A 19,617-nucleotide genomic window follows, 5' to 3' on the forward strand; every position below is an offset into this window, starting at 1 on the left:
CCAAACGCACACTTGTCGGAAAAAGTCTGTCAGATATTGCGCCTTTCTTCCAGACATATGTAAAACTATAGCTAAACATAGTACAGTCAAACGTCACCATAGCCATAACAGCAAACATAACCGGAGCATGACAGCCAAGCATCACCACTAGCGCTACAATACTAGTACCACGTATTGCTTCGCAATCACCAGGCTCAACCAAGCTAAGCTGCGGCCATTTTTTTAGGTACTTGGTATAATGTCTGTCGCGTTTGCTGTGAGACCTGATAGATCTGCAATGTTGTTTCATTAGTCATAATTGCAGAATAAAACATTTCACCCATGACTATATCGTAGCGTTTGTGTAGTGCGTATAGGTATCCAGTGGTCGCTTAGCCACATTGTGTCTTCACTGCTACGCAGCGCCCAGCGCCCCAGTGCTGCTGCACGTGGAGCAGGTGGGTGCGGTTGAGGTTCTCCTCCCCTGGTCGGCTCCCGAATATCCCCGTGGTCCCCTTCAGGCCTACGACGTGTCCTGGTGTTCGGGCCAGTTATGCGAATCACTGGAGACGCCTCGAGAGACGCGACACGCGATACTGAGAAGCGTGCGGCCCTCCACCAACTACACGGTTCGCGTGCGCGCCAAGAACGTACTTGAGGACGTACCACTGGAGGGACCGCACGCCGAGGTCACCGTCTTCACGCCACCCGGGGGTGAGGGGTTGTCGGCAACAAGTTTATACGTGCCGTCCCTCATCGGTTAACACGAGAGCAGCGCACTGAAATAGTGTGATAATTTTTCGGCCCGCTTAGACTGCTTCAAGTGTAGCCATGGCGCCTCTAGGATTTTTCAGACACAGAGCTATGCACATATTATGCTTGGAGCCATTGAAGTCAGAGAACATTGTCAGCGGCTGATTCGTAGGAAATTGACTTAATATTAAGATAGAAACAGATTACTGAATACATACACGTATCTGCTCAGAGGTGTTCATTGCAAATGCTCGTAGAGGAAAATTCCTGAGAGGTCCTATATATATCACACTTTTACCGAGTCGTCTGCATAAAAAAATGTAACGACATCGACTCGTGCAGCTTGTAACCAGTCCACGCCAGATGTGGAGATTGTATGATTCTGGCGCGTGGCATGCTAACTAGTAAAGCGCTGTTGAGTGAACGTGCACGTCCATTTTATTGACTGCCTCTGAGACATGCGCGCCAAAGTGAAGGTCTTCAGATTCTGTGAACATTTCGAGAACTTAAACTAAGAACTCACATTGCGCTTAATAAAATCTGCATTACCACAAGACTTGTCACTTATATCCCAAGCGTGCGGCCTGGACCTGTGCCCAGGGCTGGTCTTCCGATTAGAGATGTCGGCGTGGATGGTGGTGTCGCTGTCCTGGACGGGCGTCGGCGTCTCCACAGTTAAGCACTGCCTTATGATTGGCAGCTGCGAGAAGTCGTTCGTGCTGGGCGGCCGCAAGGAGATAGCCAACAGCCAACCGTGGACGCTGGCCAGCCTCGAAGCGACCGACACGTCAGACGCGCTCCTTTTCTACACCGTCTACAGGTCGCCGCCAGGACGTGAGCCCTTACCCAGCACGCGCTGGCTTCGAAGCACGGCACGCGTGGAGTATTTTGGTGCACGAGCTATGACTACAGTGATGCGATCCGCTCATTTATTCAGTGCAATAATTTCTTAAGTTTCTAAAACAAACGTTGAACCGCGATAATTTAGACACACTTTAGCGGGGTTTCTAAGACACCGGCAATTGCTCCGTAAGTCCCTCTCTATAACCTCACCTTAAAAACATCGACAAAAACAGGTCGCAGTCACGATTACCCTTACCCAGCACGCGCTGAGGTCGACGCACGGAGCGCGTGGGATGTTTTGTTGCACGAGCTGTGGCCACAATTTTTGCTATCCGCTTATTTAGTCAATGTAATATTTTAAGGTTTTAATACATACGTCGAACTGCGATCCTTTAGACTCATGAGGTTTATATGACACTCGAACCTCACTTCAAAAACATTGTCGCAAAGTAGTTGTTAAAAGATGTCATGGTACCGAAACGTCATTATCATCTTTAAATAACTACCTTATGGTCGGAGTTCTTCGACATATGAGTCTACTACACGACCAGGCGAGATTTCGTCAAACTTTACAGTTCTTCCAGGTTGTTGTTGTTGTGGCTGTAGGAAGAATGAAAAGAAAATGCACGGGCCTGCTACTGGCTCTGTAGCTGAGCCACCTCCGCTGCCTCGTGCAGACAGAAAAAAATAGAGTAGAAAGAAAAGGAAGAGGGAGAGAAAAACGCGCGCCGCAACAACAGCCGTCGTCCCCCACCGAAACTGTGGCGGGTGCAATGACGGCCTGCAAAAGATAAACATTCTGTGCAAGGCTAGCCCCAGGCGCAAGCGGCGTTGACCCACCTGTCCCAGCCCCGTCAGGGGAGTACCAATCCCAGCCCCGTAGACATTTCTTCCAGGACATTCTTTGTGGGGCCTCTTAGGAGCCTTTGTACCACAGTGTTTGATCTCCGGAATCCTGTACTCAAAACCTGTAGTCATACTCATCGTGATGACCCATAAATTTAAGAGCCTTGATAGTACGGTTTGAACTCGGCTAATTGCGTTTACACCTCGAGACACGGTAATGCATGAGCGAACTGTTTGTTGTCTTTTCAAAATATGGATTCCAATGCCCAAATCTATTTTACGTAAGAAACAGTCACCAAATTCTATTTGAATATCCGCTACTTTGAATAAGTTACCCATTTTAACACCATGTCTGTAAAGGTCCTTTTAGAAAATCCGGCGTCGGCGTTGTGGGCAAAAATCACAGGCATAGCGCTGGCAGTTGGTAACTGGCAGCTGGCGTATATGGGCATTGATTTTTCGATCGTTTGTGTGACTTAACGAGACAACATATGAGTAGGTTCGGACCAGCTGCCAACTCTGATTGTTCATTTGTACAAATGGCAATGATTGTACAAGTGGCAATGCGAAATAAGTATCAATCTTCCAGTTTTCTTCTTGACTGCCTAATTAGACAAGCTACATCTAGGCGACGCAGGTAGGTTCATACCGCTTTGGGAAAGCGGGGCTTTATATGTCGGACTGTAGCCCTCGTCATCGCTTCAGGCCCTTAAAGGAGGCGTTTATAAGCGTCCCAATAATTATTTCTCGTGTGTGCTTGAACCGTCTTGTTTACGTACACAACACCTCACAAAATATGAACAAGCGGAGGCTGTGCGTTTTGGATCCCGTCCGTGCAGCATTTGAGTGCTTCAACTTTTGTCAAGTCTGTTGCGCGTTACTGAAGTAGAAATTGTCAACTGAATTTCTCCCATCACATTACATTGATTTGATGCCACAGACCTTTTCATATAATCGAATGCTTCACCGCTTTTAGCTATAGACAGCCGTTTGCAGTACAGGAAAGGGTTTAGTAAGACGGAATAATTACAGCCTTCGATGAAGTGGTCTATCAAAATTTAAGAGGAATTGCTTCTGAAAAAACTGTTTGGGTCCAACATTCATTGGTATCCACACAAGAGCCAGAAGGAATGCTTCCTGCCCTACCAGTGCGAAACGATATGATGAATGTAAAAATATTGTCTCGTAGCAATGAGCGTTTATTAGCGTCCGGTAATTTTGCGAATTTTGTATTATGAATATATCTTCTAATCCTTATTATTCGCTACGAGGCGTTGAAGAAGAATGTGGGATACACTAAAGTACCGCCTTTGATTGAACGTATGAAGAGAGAGCACTGACTGCCCTCTACGACAGCTCGCCTTTCTGATAATGTCCTTTGCATACTGCACTTTGCGACATGCGTTAACACTAATCCGTCTACTCTGTGCCTCTGTTATCTAAAACATGCTCATTTGGATGCTGCAGTAAGCGACCCCATAATAAGGAAGGCCACTCGACATATGTAATGTGTCGCCTCAATAAGCAGCATAGAAGTGCGGCTGTTTGGCCTGAAGGAATGGAGGTCGGACGAGCGGGATCCGAGAATCCCGGAAGGTTTGTCTCGCATCACAAAGGCGCCTCAGTCATGCGATTTTGTGACGTCACGCAAGCTATTGAAAAATCAGTGCTCATACAAGCAACCTGCCTAACACATGCCACAGGCAAGCTTGGGATTATTAATTCGCTCGTAACACTAACGCTGACAGCGATGACGACGACGAATTATATCTTGAAGGGCCTTTCGTGCTGTAGCTTTAAAATTTACCGTACCGGTGGCCAAGTGGTTCGAACGCCCGCCTCGAACGTCGGAGGAGCGAGGATCGATTTGCAAAGGGTATCACCACCGATGGTACGATGGGTACACGTTTCTGCTGGAATCTATGGACTGGGATGTTTGGAAATCAGTATGTTATGTCACCTTGTTTAATGAAAAGCTCCCTGTACCATGGTGTTCTTTGCCTAAAGCTTCTCTTGCGACATTAACATCAATCTCCTTCGTCTAAAAGTTACTCCAAGGAACATTGCAGGATAGTTACATTGCGTGCAGATGTTGCCTTCCGCTTGCTGAAAGGCACAAATAATTCTGATGTGATGCTGCTTGAGCGCCCGGAAGAACATGATTATGGCCTCTGGTAAGGTGTCTAGCATCAAGACCTACGACTACAATTAAGGTACACATTAATAGTATAGATGCTGTAGCGTCTTTAACACCGCCTTTTCATAAAGCAAATTTTTGGCATTGAAAGGCTGAGTTTGCCGAAGTGGAACGTCTTTAGTTGGTTTCGTTTTCAGGAAAGAGAGATGCAGTGCCAGATTAACTTCTCGTCTGATGCCCGTATTTCCACTGAACGACGTACAGTTGGGGTACATTTGTATTCGGTTCAATTCCCTATCACATATAACCTACACTTGACCAGCAAGCGGCCAAATGGTATAGCACCATCACGAAGGCTGTACGAAGAAGGGTGACGTCATACTTGATACAAAACCCCATGCCTGGTTTTTCCTGCACCTTGTTTCCATCTCATGGTTAAGGCGGACAAAGAGATGCACGACATCTATAGGAAGGAATTTAGGGCACATAACTTCCGGGTCTCCGCACGACCCCACCCCAGCCAAGTGTTTATGTCCCCAGGGTTCATAGCATCACAGCTCTGCTGGTGGCGATGGTCTGTACGGCCGGGTTTTCTAGCGCAGCAGGTTCCTTCAGTCCTCCCGGGTCTCGAATTAATTCTCTAGGCCCTGAAAGAGAAGGTACGCCGTGCAGTGGGAGGCGATACGGAGGGTAGAGGCAAATGGTTCTGTTCGTGAGGTACAGACAGGAGGGGGAAGGAGGGATGGTAGCAGGATAAAGTTATTATTGAGGGAAACGTGTGTACACACTCCGCGCCACAGTGTTGCGTGTTTGTTGCCTGAGAAGGATTGGGATGTGTGTAGAGGTGAAACGAGGCTCTGTAGGTCTGCGTCAGCCTGCTGAACGATTGAAGGCATGTAGTTCTTCTTGGATATCTGTCCAGAGGCCATTTGAGCCCGGTTTAAAGAACCTTGGGCAAAACATGTTGGAGGCCTCGTTTGCGGTAATCCTAACATGCTCAGGCAGCCATAGAAGCTGCACAGGATGGGATGGGGGTTCATTGGGAGAGCCCAGTTTGCTCAAAGCAGGGGGATGAACTCGACTTCGTGAAAAATACAGAACCATTGTTTCGAAATATGTAAAAATATAATGGGCTTCCGTGTGGGTCATAGTTAGTGGACGGCTTCCTCTGCAGCTTTTGGGAATTTATTTGGGAGGGAGAGGTAGTGTGTTGAGAGGAGATGAGGAGGAATCCACCAATAATGCACTCGCTTCATCTCCCGTGCATACAAAGTCCACACAATGACGTGCAGACTAGCTCCATATTGATACAAACTATAGTCGACGACGAAGCGGAGACAATCAGTGGCTAGTTGACGTAGACGATGAAGTGGTTGCTAGTTGGCGTAGACGACGAAGTTGGATGCCTGGAACTGAGCTCAGACCGCTGCTCGGACCGCTCTCGGACTTCGGCAGTCTTCTAGGCTCAGGGCGCTGCCTGGACGTTTGACGCAATACCCGTTACAGTCTGGTGGAGTGCACTGGGTACGTTTTCCCACGTTTACACGCTTCACGACGGATCTGACTCCGGCCCACCAGCGACTCAGTAGCCGCCTCCGCGGACATGCGCCTGAGGTGGGCCCCTTTCCACCCCTACGAGGATCACGCAGCCGCAACTCTCGAGCCACCTCGACATGGCCACTGATCCCAGGCTCTCAGCTCCGATCCTTTGCCACCCGCCGCGAACACCACCATCTTTTCACGGCGACGTCTTCGAAGACGCTGAGGATTGGTGGCTACATTCGAGCGAGTGGCTCGGTACAACGGCTGGAGTGACGAGCGAAAGCTCAATAATGTTTACTTCGCCCTAGAAGAGTCTGCGCGTACGTGGTTCGAAAACCACGAGGGCGCCCTTACCACCTGGCAAGCATTTTGCCATGAACTTCTGAGCACCTTCCCCAACGCCGATCGCCGCGAGAAAGCTGAAGCTGCACTTCTGTCCAGAAACCAGCGGCCAAATGAAAGTGTACGCATGTTCTGTGAAGACATGACCCGTCTTTTCGAGCGCGCAGACCCCAATATGAAAGAGGAGACGAAGCTTCGCCACCTCATGCGTGGAGTTAAGCAGGAGCTGTTTGCGGGACTCGTTCGCAGTCCACCGCGTACCGTCGCTGAATTCCTCGCGGAAGCAACGACCATGGAAACGACGCTCCAACAACGGGGCCGGCAGTACAACCGAGATGTCAGCAGCCTGGCCCCAGATGTTTTTTTGTCGTGCCATGGAGGCGGTGCGGACACCTTACGTGACCTCATTCGGTCGGTTGTTCAACGTTTCCGTCTGTCTCAGAGTGCGCCAGTGACATCACTGACCGAAGTCGTCAGAGATGAAGTACGCCAGGCTGCTCGTGAATTCCCGGTCACCAACGTACTGCAGCGCGGCGATGAAATGCCCACGCACACATCCGTTGTTCCTCAGGCAGCTGCCTACGATCCTGTCGCTACCATGCCTCCGAGGGTCGACGACAAGCGAACGTACGCGTTCGTTGCACGTCAAGCAGCTGCCTGTGGTCCTATTGACCCGACACCGGTGGTTAGTCACATCAGTTCGTATGACGCATCAGCTCAAGCTGTGGTACCTGTTACACGCCCTCGCAAGTCGCACGTGTATCGTACGCAGGACTGCAGGCCAATCTGCTACCACTGTGGGGAGGCCGGCCACCTTTAACGTGCATGCCCGTATCACCGAGTGGGACTTCGCGGGTTCGGACCCGATGCGCCCTGTCCACGGAACGGTGAGCGGCCGCTTGAAATAGAAGCTCATCTGTCGGCCAGTCGGCCTGGGAGATATAGGCGCTATGACTCAGGATCGTCATCTCCGCTGCGGTACCGTTCCCCAAGCCCTCGCAGAGACCCCAGCAATACTGAGCGGCGTTCTTCCAGTCCACACCGGGAAAAATAATTCCAGCGGTCTCCGGAGGCAGGGCCGCTACTGTCGGAAAAGTTGAAGATCCTCCGCCGCCGATACACCGATACGCTGATTTCTCACAGGGGCAGGGTAACGACAGCATCCGACGCGCTACTTCTGATTTGTGCGTGACACTTGACGGAACTGACACGATCGCATTACTTGACACCGGTGCAGACTATTCAGTGATGAGCCACGCCCTCGCCCAGGAATTGAGCAAAGTTGTGACGCCATGGTTGGGCCCTAGCATTCGCACGGCTGGAGGTCACCTCATTAGCCCGGCCGGAAGGTACACAGCCCGAATTGGCGTCCGCGGTTTCGTCTACGTCGGGGAATTCGTTGTCATGCGCGAATGTTCGAGAGATTTGATTCTGGGGCTCGACTGTCTGCAGGCAAACGATGCTGTCATCGACCTACACGAGGCACGAATCACATTCTCGACCAAACGGGCAGTGACACGCTTAGACACCCGCGATCCCTGTAGCCATGCTCTGCGTATTGTGGAGGATGATGTCACGGTGCCACCACGGTGCAGTGTCGTAATGCGCATGCAGAATGACCTATTTCATGACTTTGAGGGCATGGCGGAGGGTCATATCCCACTGCTGCTTGAGAGGGGTCTCATTGTTGCCCGAGGCCTCGTCCACCTACGGGATGGCTGCACTACCGTTCTGCTCACCAACTTTTCGAACGAATTTCAGCACCTCGTCAAAGGCACGGTGATCTCCTTCCTCCAAGACGTCGCGGAGTGTCCACATTTGCGCACCGAGGAATAAGCCCTTCAAGACGACACTGGACCACGTCACGTTCTGCCACCTGTCGAAATAAACACCAAGTTATCGTCGGCTCAGAAGGATCTTCTTTCGGCTGTCTTGGCAAATTTTGCAGACTGCTTAGCAACGTCTTCCAAAGTGGGCCGAACTCCGGTCGCTAAGCACCGTATAATAACAGACGAGACCACGCTCACCGTATGCCAACGCCCATACCGCGTTTCTCCAACGGAAGAGCAGCGATTCAGAGACAGGTCACCGAAATGCTTTCCAACGATGTCATTCAGCCGTCTACAAGCCCGTGGGCTTCGCCGGTTCTCGTCAGAAAGAAGGACAATACTCTGCGGTTCTGTGTCGATTACAGAAAACTTAATCTCGTCACTAAAAAGGACATTTACCCACTTCCCCGCATAGACGACGCACTCGATCGACTGCGAGATGCCGGATACTTCTCGTCGCTAGACCTAAAATTGGGTACTGGCAAATAGAAGTGGATGAGAGAGACCAGGAGAAGACGGCTTTCGTGACACCCGATGGCTTGTATGAGTTTAAGGTGCCACCGCTCCACCTATGTTCGGCACCAGCCACGTTCCAACGCCACCGTTCTGTCCGGTTTGAAGTGGCAGTCGTGTTTCGTTTACCTGGACGATGTCGTCATATTTTCGACCACCTTTGACCAACACCTAGAAAGGTTACGCGTTGTGTTAAAAGCTCTCCGAGACGCCAACCTGACAATTAAACCGGAGAAATGTCAATTCGGCTTTGAGGAACTTCGCTTCCTTGGTCACGTGGTTAGAGCAAAAGGTGTTCGCCCGGACCCTGAAAAGACAGCTGCCGTTTCTGGTTTTCCGCATCCTACTGACAAGAAAGCGGTTCGACGGTTCTTAGGTTTGTGCTCCTATTACAGACGCTTTGTACGAGACTTTTCGCACATCGCAGATACGCTAACCACACTGACTCGAGATGACACGCCGTTCCTGTGGGGAAGTGAACAAGAGGCCGCTTTCCTTGAGCTTCGCAGCCGCCTACAGAATCCTCCGATACTAGGCCATTTTGACGAAAACGCCGCAACTGACGTTCACACTGATGCCAGCAACATTGGGGTTGGTGCAGTACTAATTCAGTCACAAGAGGGTGCAGAACGGGTCATCGCTTACGCGAGCCGAACACTTACACGCTCCGAAACCAACTATTCAACAACTGAGAAAGAATGTCTGGCGGTAATATGGGCCCTCACCAAGTTCCGACCATACCTCTACGGCCGACCTTTCCGCGTTATAAGCGACCACCATTCATTATGCTGGCTCGCGAGCCTCAGAGACCCCTCAGGACGATTGGCTAGATTTAGCCTTAGATTACAAGAGTATGACGTAACAGTCGTATACAAATCAGGACGGAAGCATCAGGATGCTGACTGTCTGTCACGCTCGCCCATCGCCATATGTCCAGAAGAAACGGCCGACGATTTTCCCTTTCTGGGGGCTATTAGAACAACCCAAATGGCGCAGCTGCAGAGAGTAGACCCAGAGTTAGCGTCACTCGTCAACTATCTGCAGGGCGTCGACGCCCGTGTTCCCCGTGTTTTTCATCGTGGGCTTCAAACGTTCACTCTGCGTGGTAACGTGCTCTGCAAGCGAAATTTCGCTAACAGTGAAGAGACGTTTCTCATTGTGGTGCCCTCCGAGTGGCGCCGAGATATATTGAGTGCCTGTCATGATGAACCCACCGCCGGCCACCTGGGGGTGAGCCGTACACTTGCACGAATTCGTCAAAAGTATTATTGACCCTGGTTACTCCCATCGGTGCGGGCCTATTTACCGTACACTTGCACGAATTCGTCAAAAGTATTATTGACCCTGGTTACTCCCATCGGTGCGGGCCTATTTACGCTCATGTCGTGACTGCCAACGTCGGAAGTCTCCGCCATTGAAACCAGCTGGATTTCTTCAGCCTATTGCTCCGCCGAAGACCCCTTTCTTCAAGTGGGCATGGATCTTCTCGGTCCTTTTTCGAAGTCCTCGTCTGGCAACCGTTGGGTAGTTGTTGCGACAGACTACCTAACACGGTACGCAGAGACCGCGTCTCTTGTTAAAGGTACTGCAGCCGAAGTTGCTCAATTTTTCGTTCATAGCATTGTCCTACGTCATGGCGCCCCCCGCCGTGGTAATCACTGACCATGGAACAGCTTTTACGGCTCGACTAATCCGGTTGGTCATGACTCTGACTCACACTAGCCATCGACGTGCGACGGCGTATCACCCTCAGACCAACGGACTGGTGGAGCGCCTCAATCGCACCCTCACCAACATGATTTCTATGTATGTGGACGCAGAACATTGTACCTGGGATGCGATTTTGGCCTATATAACTTTCGCGTACAATACCGCCACTCAAAAGACGACGCGACTGACCCCGTTCCAACTTGTCTTCGGTCGCCAACTGAGCACGCCGTTGGATGCCATGATGCCAGTTAGTCCTTCTTGCGGCTCTGACGCCGAATTTGACGCCGACATCTTTGTTCAGCCTGCTGAGGAAGCGCGGCAACTAGCACGCCTCAGAATCCACCGACAACAGGCGAATGACGCTGCTCGGTATAACCTCAGCCGAAGAATCGTCACTTACGAGCCGGGCGACCTCGTCTGGGTTTGGACACCTGTTCGTCTCGCGGCCTATATGAAAAATTACTACGCCGATACTTCGGCCCTTATGAGATTGTTCGCCGTATCAGTGAAGTCACCTACGCCGTTAATCCCGTAGCTTCAGCTCCATCCCGAAGGTCACAGCGTCCTGAAGTCGTGCATGTGGTTCGGCTGAAGCCCTATCATGATCGTGCATGACTGAACTTTTCGTCAACGCCGCTGGGTCCTTGTGACACTTTAGTGCACCCTTTCGCTGACTTCTTCCTAGTAGCACCGCGTCGCATCGAGTCGATGTTACAGAGGAGGGGGCAGTGATACAGACTATAGTCGACGACGAAGCGGAGACAATCAGTGGCTAGTTGACGTAGACGATGAAGTGGTTGCTAGTTGGCGTAAACGACGAAGTTGGTTGCCTAGAACCGCGCTCAGACCACTGCTCAGACCGCTCTCGGACTTCGGCAGTCTTCTAGGCTCAGGGCGTTGCCTGGACGTTTGGCGCAATACCCGTTACAATATTATGTTTAAGAAGGATACATAAATTCAGAACACGGGACGAAACGTAGAACACGACACATAGCATCATCTATAATATCGGTAGAGTGCCTTTGCACAGGCTCTGTAGCGCTGGTTATGGTAGGGTAGATATATATTTTTCCGTAGTGGCTTGATGAGCAATTACCTGTGGATGTGTCGAGGGAAGGGAAGAAGGGTTAGTTCATTACCCGGTATTCTGATTCCAAGCGAGTCAAGGAAATGCCGTCCAGAGGAGGTTTGTGTGAGTCATGTACTGAGCCTGTCAGTGCCTACACGAGCTCTCTGAGGATGTTTTGAACGTCCAGGCCTAGTAATCGGTTCTGTGTGCATTGAAGGGAAGGTGAAGATGAGGGAAGGTTAAGGTGACGGTGTTTTGGTATAAAGAGTCCAGTACGCTATTGCATAGCCTAAGAAACTCTGCTTAGAGTGACAGCAAACGACCTTCCAACAAATGGGATTGAACATTTGAACCGTAAAACACGTCGCAGCCACCCACACCTTCGAGATTTCGCTTTGCTTCCTTTCCGCCAGTGACAGAAATTCGAATTCGAGCTGCAGGAGCCCGTATTTTGTAACATCAACCTTTCCGCGACTTCCTGCCTCACTTCAGCCGCGTGCATTTATCTACCAGGCCCCAGTGCCCCACGGGATGTTCGCGTGTTCCCGGTGAACTCGTCGGCGCTCGAGCTTCGCTGGTCAGTGCCCGAGCGCTGCCGGGGTCCCGTGGACGGCTACCTGGTCCGTTGGCAGACTTTCTACGCCGAGGGAGAGGCGCTGCGCCTCGGATCCAGAGACCTGCGCTCGCTCCTCATCGGGAACGTCGAGGAACTCAACACCTACACCGTGCAGGTACTATGCCGCCCTGAAGATGAACGAGTGTAATCCGGTCTAGCGCGGCGTATTGAAATGCTTGAACCGTGATGACCTCTTCAGCAATGGCTGTTGATTGCTCAGATTTTGAGCCGAGTAGGATCTATCCAAAGCCATAGCTATCGTACCCTTCTTGAGTGTGACCTCTTTCTGGCGACGTAATGATTTATAGGAGAGAAAAAAACATCAAGCGCTTCTTTCATCTAGAGCCAGAATCAGTTCATGAAATAAAATGAGAACATGCACGCCCTTAGGCTTGCCCTGAGCCTTAATCCAAGTTTTTTTTCTGGTTAAGCAATCGCCCCACAAACACACCACACCCCAGAAGAATTGTATATATATTGGTAAGTTTTTGAGAGAAATGTCGACACTAAATATTACACAGGTATATAGAATCCTATGAGTACAACTACGAGCTACGTACGATCGATGAGGAAAGATACTTGGAAGAAATTCTCTTCGTAATAACTGTTTAAACCGAAACCACCAGTGTATAAGCTTGCAAATAAAAGCTATGCCACCTTAGCGCACAAATTAACAAGTCCTTTTGAGTACCCTTGTCTGTCGCGTTGTGTCTTGATGTGGTAGGTTCACACCTTGTATTTTATGTGACCATGTGGCGCGCTCGGCCGTTGAAGTGGATTATCGGAATAGCTTCGGCATGTCTTCCAACGGACGGTCATAAACTTTGTCGATAAGTACCTCGGGCTTTGGTCGTGTCAACTGCAAACTGGCTGTTGCTAGATTTGATCCACTGAGTACATATTGAGAAGACTTCCTACGTTAGTGAGGGCAAGTTTAATACTTCTAAAAGTATTTGCATACTGGTAGATAACATACTGGTTGCGGCCTTCGCGGCGATCAAATAAAACTTACTACTCCCTCTCGAAACTGCAGGTGGCCGCGTACAACCTTTGGTCCGGCAGCTTCCTGTCAGGAGACGAGGCCATCGCCTACGGAATCTCCTACTCCTCCGGTATGTCTTGTCGGAATTTTACTTTTTCATCACTGTCTACAGTAGCCTGCTCGTGAAACCTTCTTCGTACGCGCACTGAGTTGTTGCAACAATAAGCAAATCATACTGTGCGTAGCCAGCAAGCATTGTGAGGGATGCTTCGGTTGAACCGCGCCGTAACGAAAGGGAGGAAGGCGGGAGGTAAAGTGGAAAGAGAGAAAGAGGAGCCTTATTGGAGGGCGACGGAGTAATTTCGACCACCTGGGGATCTTTAACGTGTGCGGACATCGCACAGCACACGGACGCCTCTTCGTTTCGCCTGCATCGAAACGAAGCCGCCGAGGTCGGGTTCGAACCCTGGTACTCCGGCACAGTAGTCGGGCGTCTTACCACTTCACGACCCCGGCGGGGCGAGGCCTCGCAGAGGTAAGGGGGAGAAGAGTGCCAGCAGTGCTGGGGAGAGAAAGGGGCGGGCTTGAAGGTGTCTCCATGCTATTTGTTTTGGTTTAGTTAAGGAGGGGTATGAGGAATGGTAGGGAAGTCTTTCAGACCGGTAGTGTAGTGTTTGGAGGTGATCAGCCGATCTCTGACGCTGCCTAGGTCCTTGGTATCTGTTGCTCGATCGACGTATGCTCGAGCAGCAGAATTGGCCGCTTCATTACCGGGGTTGTCCGAATGGGCTGGTACCCAGACAAGTTCTACGGGTCGGGGCGTTTGAACGTTGGTAGTTAGGCTTTTGTGGGAGGCAGCATGCTCACTAGCACAACACATAAGATCGCCCGCCTAATCAAACGTATAGCCAACAAGCACCGTGGAATTCGCGAGCATGACCTCAGACTCTTAGTACAGGCATTTATTACAAGCCGCATTCTTTACTCGCTTCCGTACGTATGTCTAACAAAAACAGAGACAGACAAGGAGGGTGGTCTCATCAGACAGGCTTATTATAAGGCAGCCCTCGGCTTACCTAATCGTACCCCAACCTCTTAGACATGGGCATTCACAATTGCGAACGCCCATTCACAATTCACGCCGTTCACAGTTGTCTCCAGATCTGGAGAGTGTATCCGTTTTAAGGCCGTTCTCTTGCGCGAACGCACCTAGTATTCGAAGTTTGTGAACTTATATGGTACTGGCTTAACCTCTATGGCGATGAGCATATGGGGGTGGTGGTGCTCCCGCGGGCTTGGGTGGAGTATTAGGAGCTCGGATTTGGTGGAAGAACATGCAAAGCCTATTTTAGCTGCGCATCTCGACACCATATCCGCCCCCTCCTGAAGAGTTTCTTTCGTGCTATCTATATTCCCAGTAGTGCTCCACAGGGTGATATGGTATGCATATAGAGAATGGGAGAGGTCTGGGATCTGTGAGAGCTTTTTAGCCAGTGGGATGAGTGCGATGTTAAATAAAAAAGGGAAAAGACTGATCCCTGCGTGGTGCCTCTATTACCGATGGTAAAAGTGGGGGATTTTAGGGGACCGATTCGAATTTCTGCTGTGCGATCCCGGAGAAATGCTGAAATGTAAACACGTGTTCGGTTTCCCACATTCAGACTGGATAATGCATCCAATATAGAGGAGTGATAGATATTGTCAAATACCTTTTGCAAGTCCAGAGCCAGCAATACTCTTGTGCGGTTGCTGTGTCGGGGATGGAGAATGTCTTCGGATACCTGTAGCATGACATCTTGGGTGCATAGGTGGCTGCGGAACCCCAGCATTGCGTGAGGAAAAAGGTCGCCGATTTGCATGTGTGTATGCAGCCGATTCAAGACAACGTGTTCAAATTGTTCACCAAGACATGAAGTTAGCAAAATGGGTCTAAGGTTTGATAGAGTTAGCGGTTTGCCGGGTTTATAAATAAAGGTAACCTGAGCGTGTGTCCACTCTGAGGGAAGCGTTTCCTCTTGCCAGTATTTGTTAAAGAGTTCCGTCATTGACTGGATTGAATTTTCTTCAAGGTTTCTGAGTGTTTTCTTCGTAACCTGATAGGCTCCTGGAGCAGACGTAGTGCGGAGTTGGAGCATGGCTGCTCTGACTTCATACTTTGTGAAATCTTCGTCTAGCTCATTGTTTTGAGTTCCAAGGTACTGTGGTAAGGGTGTGGTTGTAGATATGTATGTTTTAAGGATTGAATAATTTTGTCGTTGTCCATGTTTATGGCATGGATAAGACAAGTCACATTTTTCTTATGTACATTCTTGGCGTAATCGGATTCAAGAAGGCATCGTGGCAATCGCAACGTCTCCTTAAGTCCTTGGTTTTCGGTCGCATATTTGACCCCCATCGCTGGTGACTGAGCTTTGCCGCGTGCGTCTCCATTTCTCTTATGAGAGTGAAGATGCGGTGCTTAAGGGTGCGATTCTATTTTTTAAGCCATAGCTTCTGTAAGCTCGATTGGGCTTTCCACATGTGGAGTAAGCGGCTGTCAATCACCTCCGAGTTTTGTGTGCACGGCATTTCTGATTAGGCCATGTTCACTTCCTTGTTGAGGTTAGCAGCCAATTTGTAAGGTGGTCTATTTGCGAAGATCGCGAAAGCGATCCCAGTTGGTGATTTGGTGTTTTCGTTTTACACGGGGGGTTATGGATACTAGTGATAAAGAGGTCTCAATTATATAGTGATCGCTACAAAGAGAGGTTTGCGTCTTCGTCCGATAGTATTGTGTGATATTTTTCGTAAGTGTGAGATCGGGGGTAGTGTTGCTCTGTACATGATGCCGATGCGCGTATACTGTTGTGTATCATTGACAAGGGTTACACCTCATTTTGGAGAAGTGTCCAGAGTCGGGCCTCTTTAGTGCAGGTTGTTTTGTATCCCCATGTAATATCATCATCATCATCATCATCAGCAGCAGCAGCAGCAGCAGCCTGATTATACCCACTGCAGGGCGAAGGCCTCTCCCATATTTCTCCACTTAACCCGGTTCTGTGCTAGCTGCATCCACTTGACCCCTGCGAACTTCTTAATCTCATCCCCCCACCTAACTTTCTGCCGCCCCCTGCTACGCTTTCCTTCCCTTGGAATCCAGTTTGTTACCCTCAGCGACCATCGGTTATCCTCTCTTCGCACTACATGTCCAGCCCATGTCCATTTCTTCTTAATTTCTATTATAATGTCGGCAACTTAAATTATTTCTCTGACCCACTCTGTACGCTTTCTATCTCTTAATGTTACCCCTACCATTTTTCGTTCCATAGCCCTCTGGGTTGTCCTCAACTTAAGTAGAACTCTCTCGGTTAGCCTCCACGTTTCAGCCCCATAGGTGAGTACAGGCATGATGCAACTGTTGTATACTTTCCTCTTGAGCGATACCGGTAAGCTGCTAGTCCTAATCTGCGAGTGCTTGCCAAATGCGCTCCATCCCAATCGTATTCTTCTTGTTATTTCCTTTTCGTGGTCCGGATCTGCGGTTACTACCCGTCCTAAGTAGACATAATCGCCTACTACTTCCAGTATTTCGCTACCTAATGTAAACTGCTGTTCCTTCCCGAGGCTGTTGAACATTACCTTAGTCTTCTGCATATTGATTTTCAAACCTACCTTTCTACTTTTCCTGTCTAGGTCATCAATCATTATTTGCAGTTCATCCCCCGAGTTGCTTAGCAAGGCAATGTCATCAGCAAATCGCAGATTACTGAGGTATTTTCCATCTACCCTTATCCCTAACTGCTCCCATTCCAAGTCTCTGAATACTTCCTCTAAACAAGCTGTGAATAGTACTGGAGAGATTGTGTCTCCTTGCCTAACACCTTTCTTTATGGGAATTTTGTTACTTTCTTTATGCAGATTTATGGTTGCTGTGCAGCCACTATATATATCTTCCAGCACTTTCACGTACGGCTTGTCTACCCCCTGATTTCGCAATGCCTGCATCACCACCGAGGTTTCAACTGAGTCAAATGCTTTTTCGTAATCAATGAATGCTATGTATAGGGCTGGTTATATTCCGAGCATTGTTCTATCACCTGACTGATGGCATGGATATGATCGATAGTAGAGTACCGTTTCCGAAACCCTGCTTGATCCTTTGCTTGATTGCAGTTTAAGGTTGTCCTGATTCTATTAGCGATTACCTTAGTAAATACCTTATACGTAACAGACAGTAAGCTGATTGGTCTGTAATTTTTAAGGTCCTTAGAGTCCCCTTTCTTGTGAATGAGAATAATGTTTGCATTCTTCCGTGGTTCCGGTACCGTCGATGACACCAGGCACTGCGTATACAGGGTGGCCAGTTTTTCTAGCAGGATATCCCCCCCGTCCTTCAGCAAATCTGTAGTTATCTGATCCTCTCCAGCTGATTTCCACGTTTTCATAGTTTCTAGTGCTTTCTTGACCTCGTCCTTCGTCACTGGTGGAACGTCTGACTGTTTTTCCCTACCGCCAATCTCATTACGGTCCTGACTACTTTGGCTACTGTAGAGATCTGTATAGAACTCCTCGGCTACTTTGACTATCTTTTCAATATTAGTGATGACATTGCCCGCCTTGTCCCTTATCGCATACATCTGGTTTTTGCCTATGCCCAATTTCTTCTTTACCGCATTAAGGCTTCCCCCGTTCTTTACAGCATGCTCAATTTTCTCCATGTTATACTTCCTTATATCGGCCACCTTGCGCTTATTGATTAGCTTTGATATCTTGGCCAATTCGATCTGGTCTGTTGGATTGGAAGCTTTCATACTCTGGCGTCTCTTAATCACATCTTTCGTCTCCTTAGACAGCTTGCCGGTATCCTCTCTAACTATCCTACCGCCTACTTCTACCGCGCACTCAGTAATGATATCTCTGAAATTATTGTTCCTTCCCTCTAGGGTAATGTCGCCATCCTCAGTTAGAGCTGAAAACCTATTCTGTAGCGAGATCCTGATCTCTTCTGCCCTCCCCCTCACCGCTAATTCGTTGATGGGTTTCTTTCATACTAATCTGCTGCGTTCCTTCTTCAGATTTAGGCTAATTCGGGACCTCACCATCCTGTGGTCACTGCATCGCACTTTCCTGATTACCTCTACATCTTGCATAATGGCGGGGGTTGAACACATTATGAAGTCGATTTCATTTTTAATCTCTCCGTTAGGACTTTTCCATCTCCATTTCCGGTTCTTCCGTTTGCTGAAGAAGGTATTCATGATTCGTAAGTTATTGCGCTCTGCAAACTCAACTAGTAACTCCCCCCTGCTAGAACTCCCCCCTAGAACCAATGCCATAGTCACCTACTGCCTTGTCTCCTGCCTGTTTTTTCCCTACCTTGGCATTGAAATCGCCTATTAGTACAGTATACTGCGTCTTTACTTTTCGCATTGCCGATTCTACATCTTCATAGAAGCTTTCAACTGCCTGGTCATCATAACTACATGTAGGTGCATAGGCCTGTACAACCTTCAGTTTATACCGCTTATTAAGCCTAATTACGATGCCTGCAACCCTCTCATTAATACTATAGAATTCATATATATTACCCGCTATATACGTATTGACAAGGAAGCCTACTTCGCCTCTCTGGTAAGCCTCGATAACACAGTACATGCCCATCCTTCAGTACAGTATATGCCTCATTCGGCCTCCTAACCTCACTAAGCCCTATGACATCCCATTTCATGCCCTCTAGTTCCTCTAACAGCACTGCTAAGCTAGCTTCACTAGCTAGGGTTCTAGCATTAAACGTTGCCAGGGTCAGTTTTCAATGGCGGCCTGTCCAGCGGAGCCAGGCTTTCTCAGCACCCCCTGCTGCGTCACAGGTCTGACCGCCGCCGTGGTCAGTTGTTCCGCAGCCGCTGGTGACTGAGGGCCGGGGTTTTATGGAGGTTATCATAGGAGGTTGCGGCCAATTACTGCACCAGGGTGGCCAAATCCTGTTTTGGCGAGGGAGTGCGTTGCTGGATGTGTTCACCGGCATCAGGTCGCCCCCAAACCTGTTTATGCAATTCCATCAACACGCGGATTTTTTTTTTCATCCGGTGGAGAATTGCGCGGCACCGGGATTTGAACCCCGGTCCTCTTGCATGCGAGGCGGATGTTCTACCACTACGCCACCGCTGCGTACCTTTCCGCCATGTAATATGGCGGAAATTAAAGTTTCCTGCAACTACCGACGGTTGGTTAGCGCTGATTTAAAAGGCTTTTTCATGATCGCTATTAGCGGAGCAGTTTTCTCTTTCTGGGGCTGTAGATATTCAAAATGAATAAACTGTCTACCAATCGATGGATAACCGCTTTGGACAGCTAATGCTCTTCAATCGAACGCATCTCGGTGGGGCGCTCAATTTTATGTAATAATATAACTATGCATCACGCTAAAATTGTGATGCTATGGATGGTGATACAGAGACCGGAGTGATGTCTAACGAT

At 49.2% G+C, this 19,617-nt stretch overlaps 1 protein-coding gene across 1 annotated transcript in view; it reads left to right on the plus strand.

The window, feature by feature from the left end:
• LOC146186900 (uncharacterized) overlaps positions 1–19,617 on the plus strand; it is a 57,846-nt gene that overhangs the window by 4,573 nt on the left and 33,656 nt on the right. Inside the window, exons 2-5 of the mRNA XM_084605743.1 lie at positions 403–693; positions 1,333–1,566; positions 12,077–12,294; positions 13,213–13,291. Coding sequence (XP_084461869.1) covers positions 403–693; positions 1,333–1,566; positions 12,077–12,294; positions 13,213–13,291 — 822 coding nt within the window. The remainder of the gene's footprint in view (positions 1–402; positions 694–1,332; positions 1,567–12,076; positions 12,295–13,212; positions 13,292–19,617) is intronic.

This window comes from Amblyomma maculatum, chromosome 6 (assembly GCF_055883805.1).
Source record: "Amblyomma maculatum isolate TAMU_Amacu chromosome 6, ASM5588380v1, whole genome shotgun sequence".
Classification (NCBI taxonomy): domain Eukaryota; kingdom Metazoa; phylum Arthropoda; class Arachnida; order Ixodida; family Ixodidae; genus Amblyomma; species Amblyomma maculatum.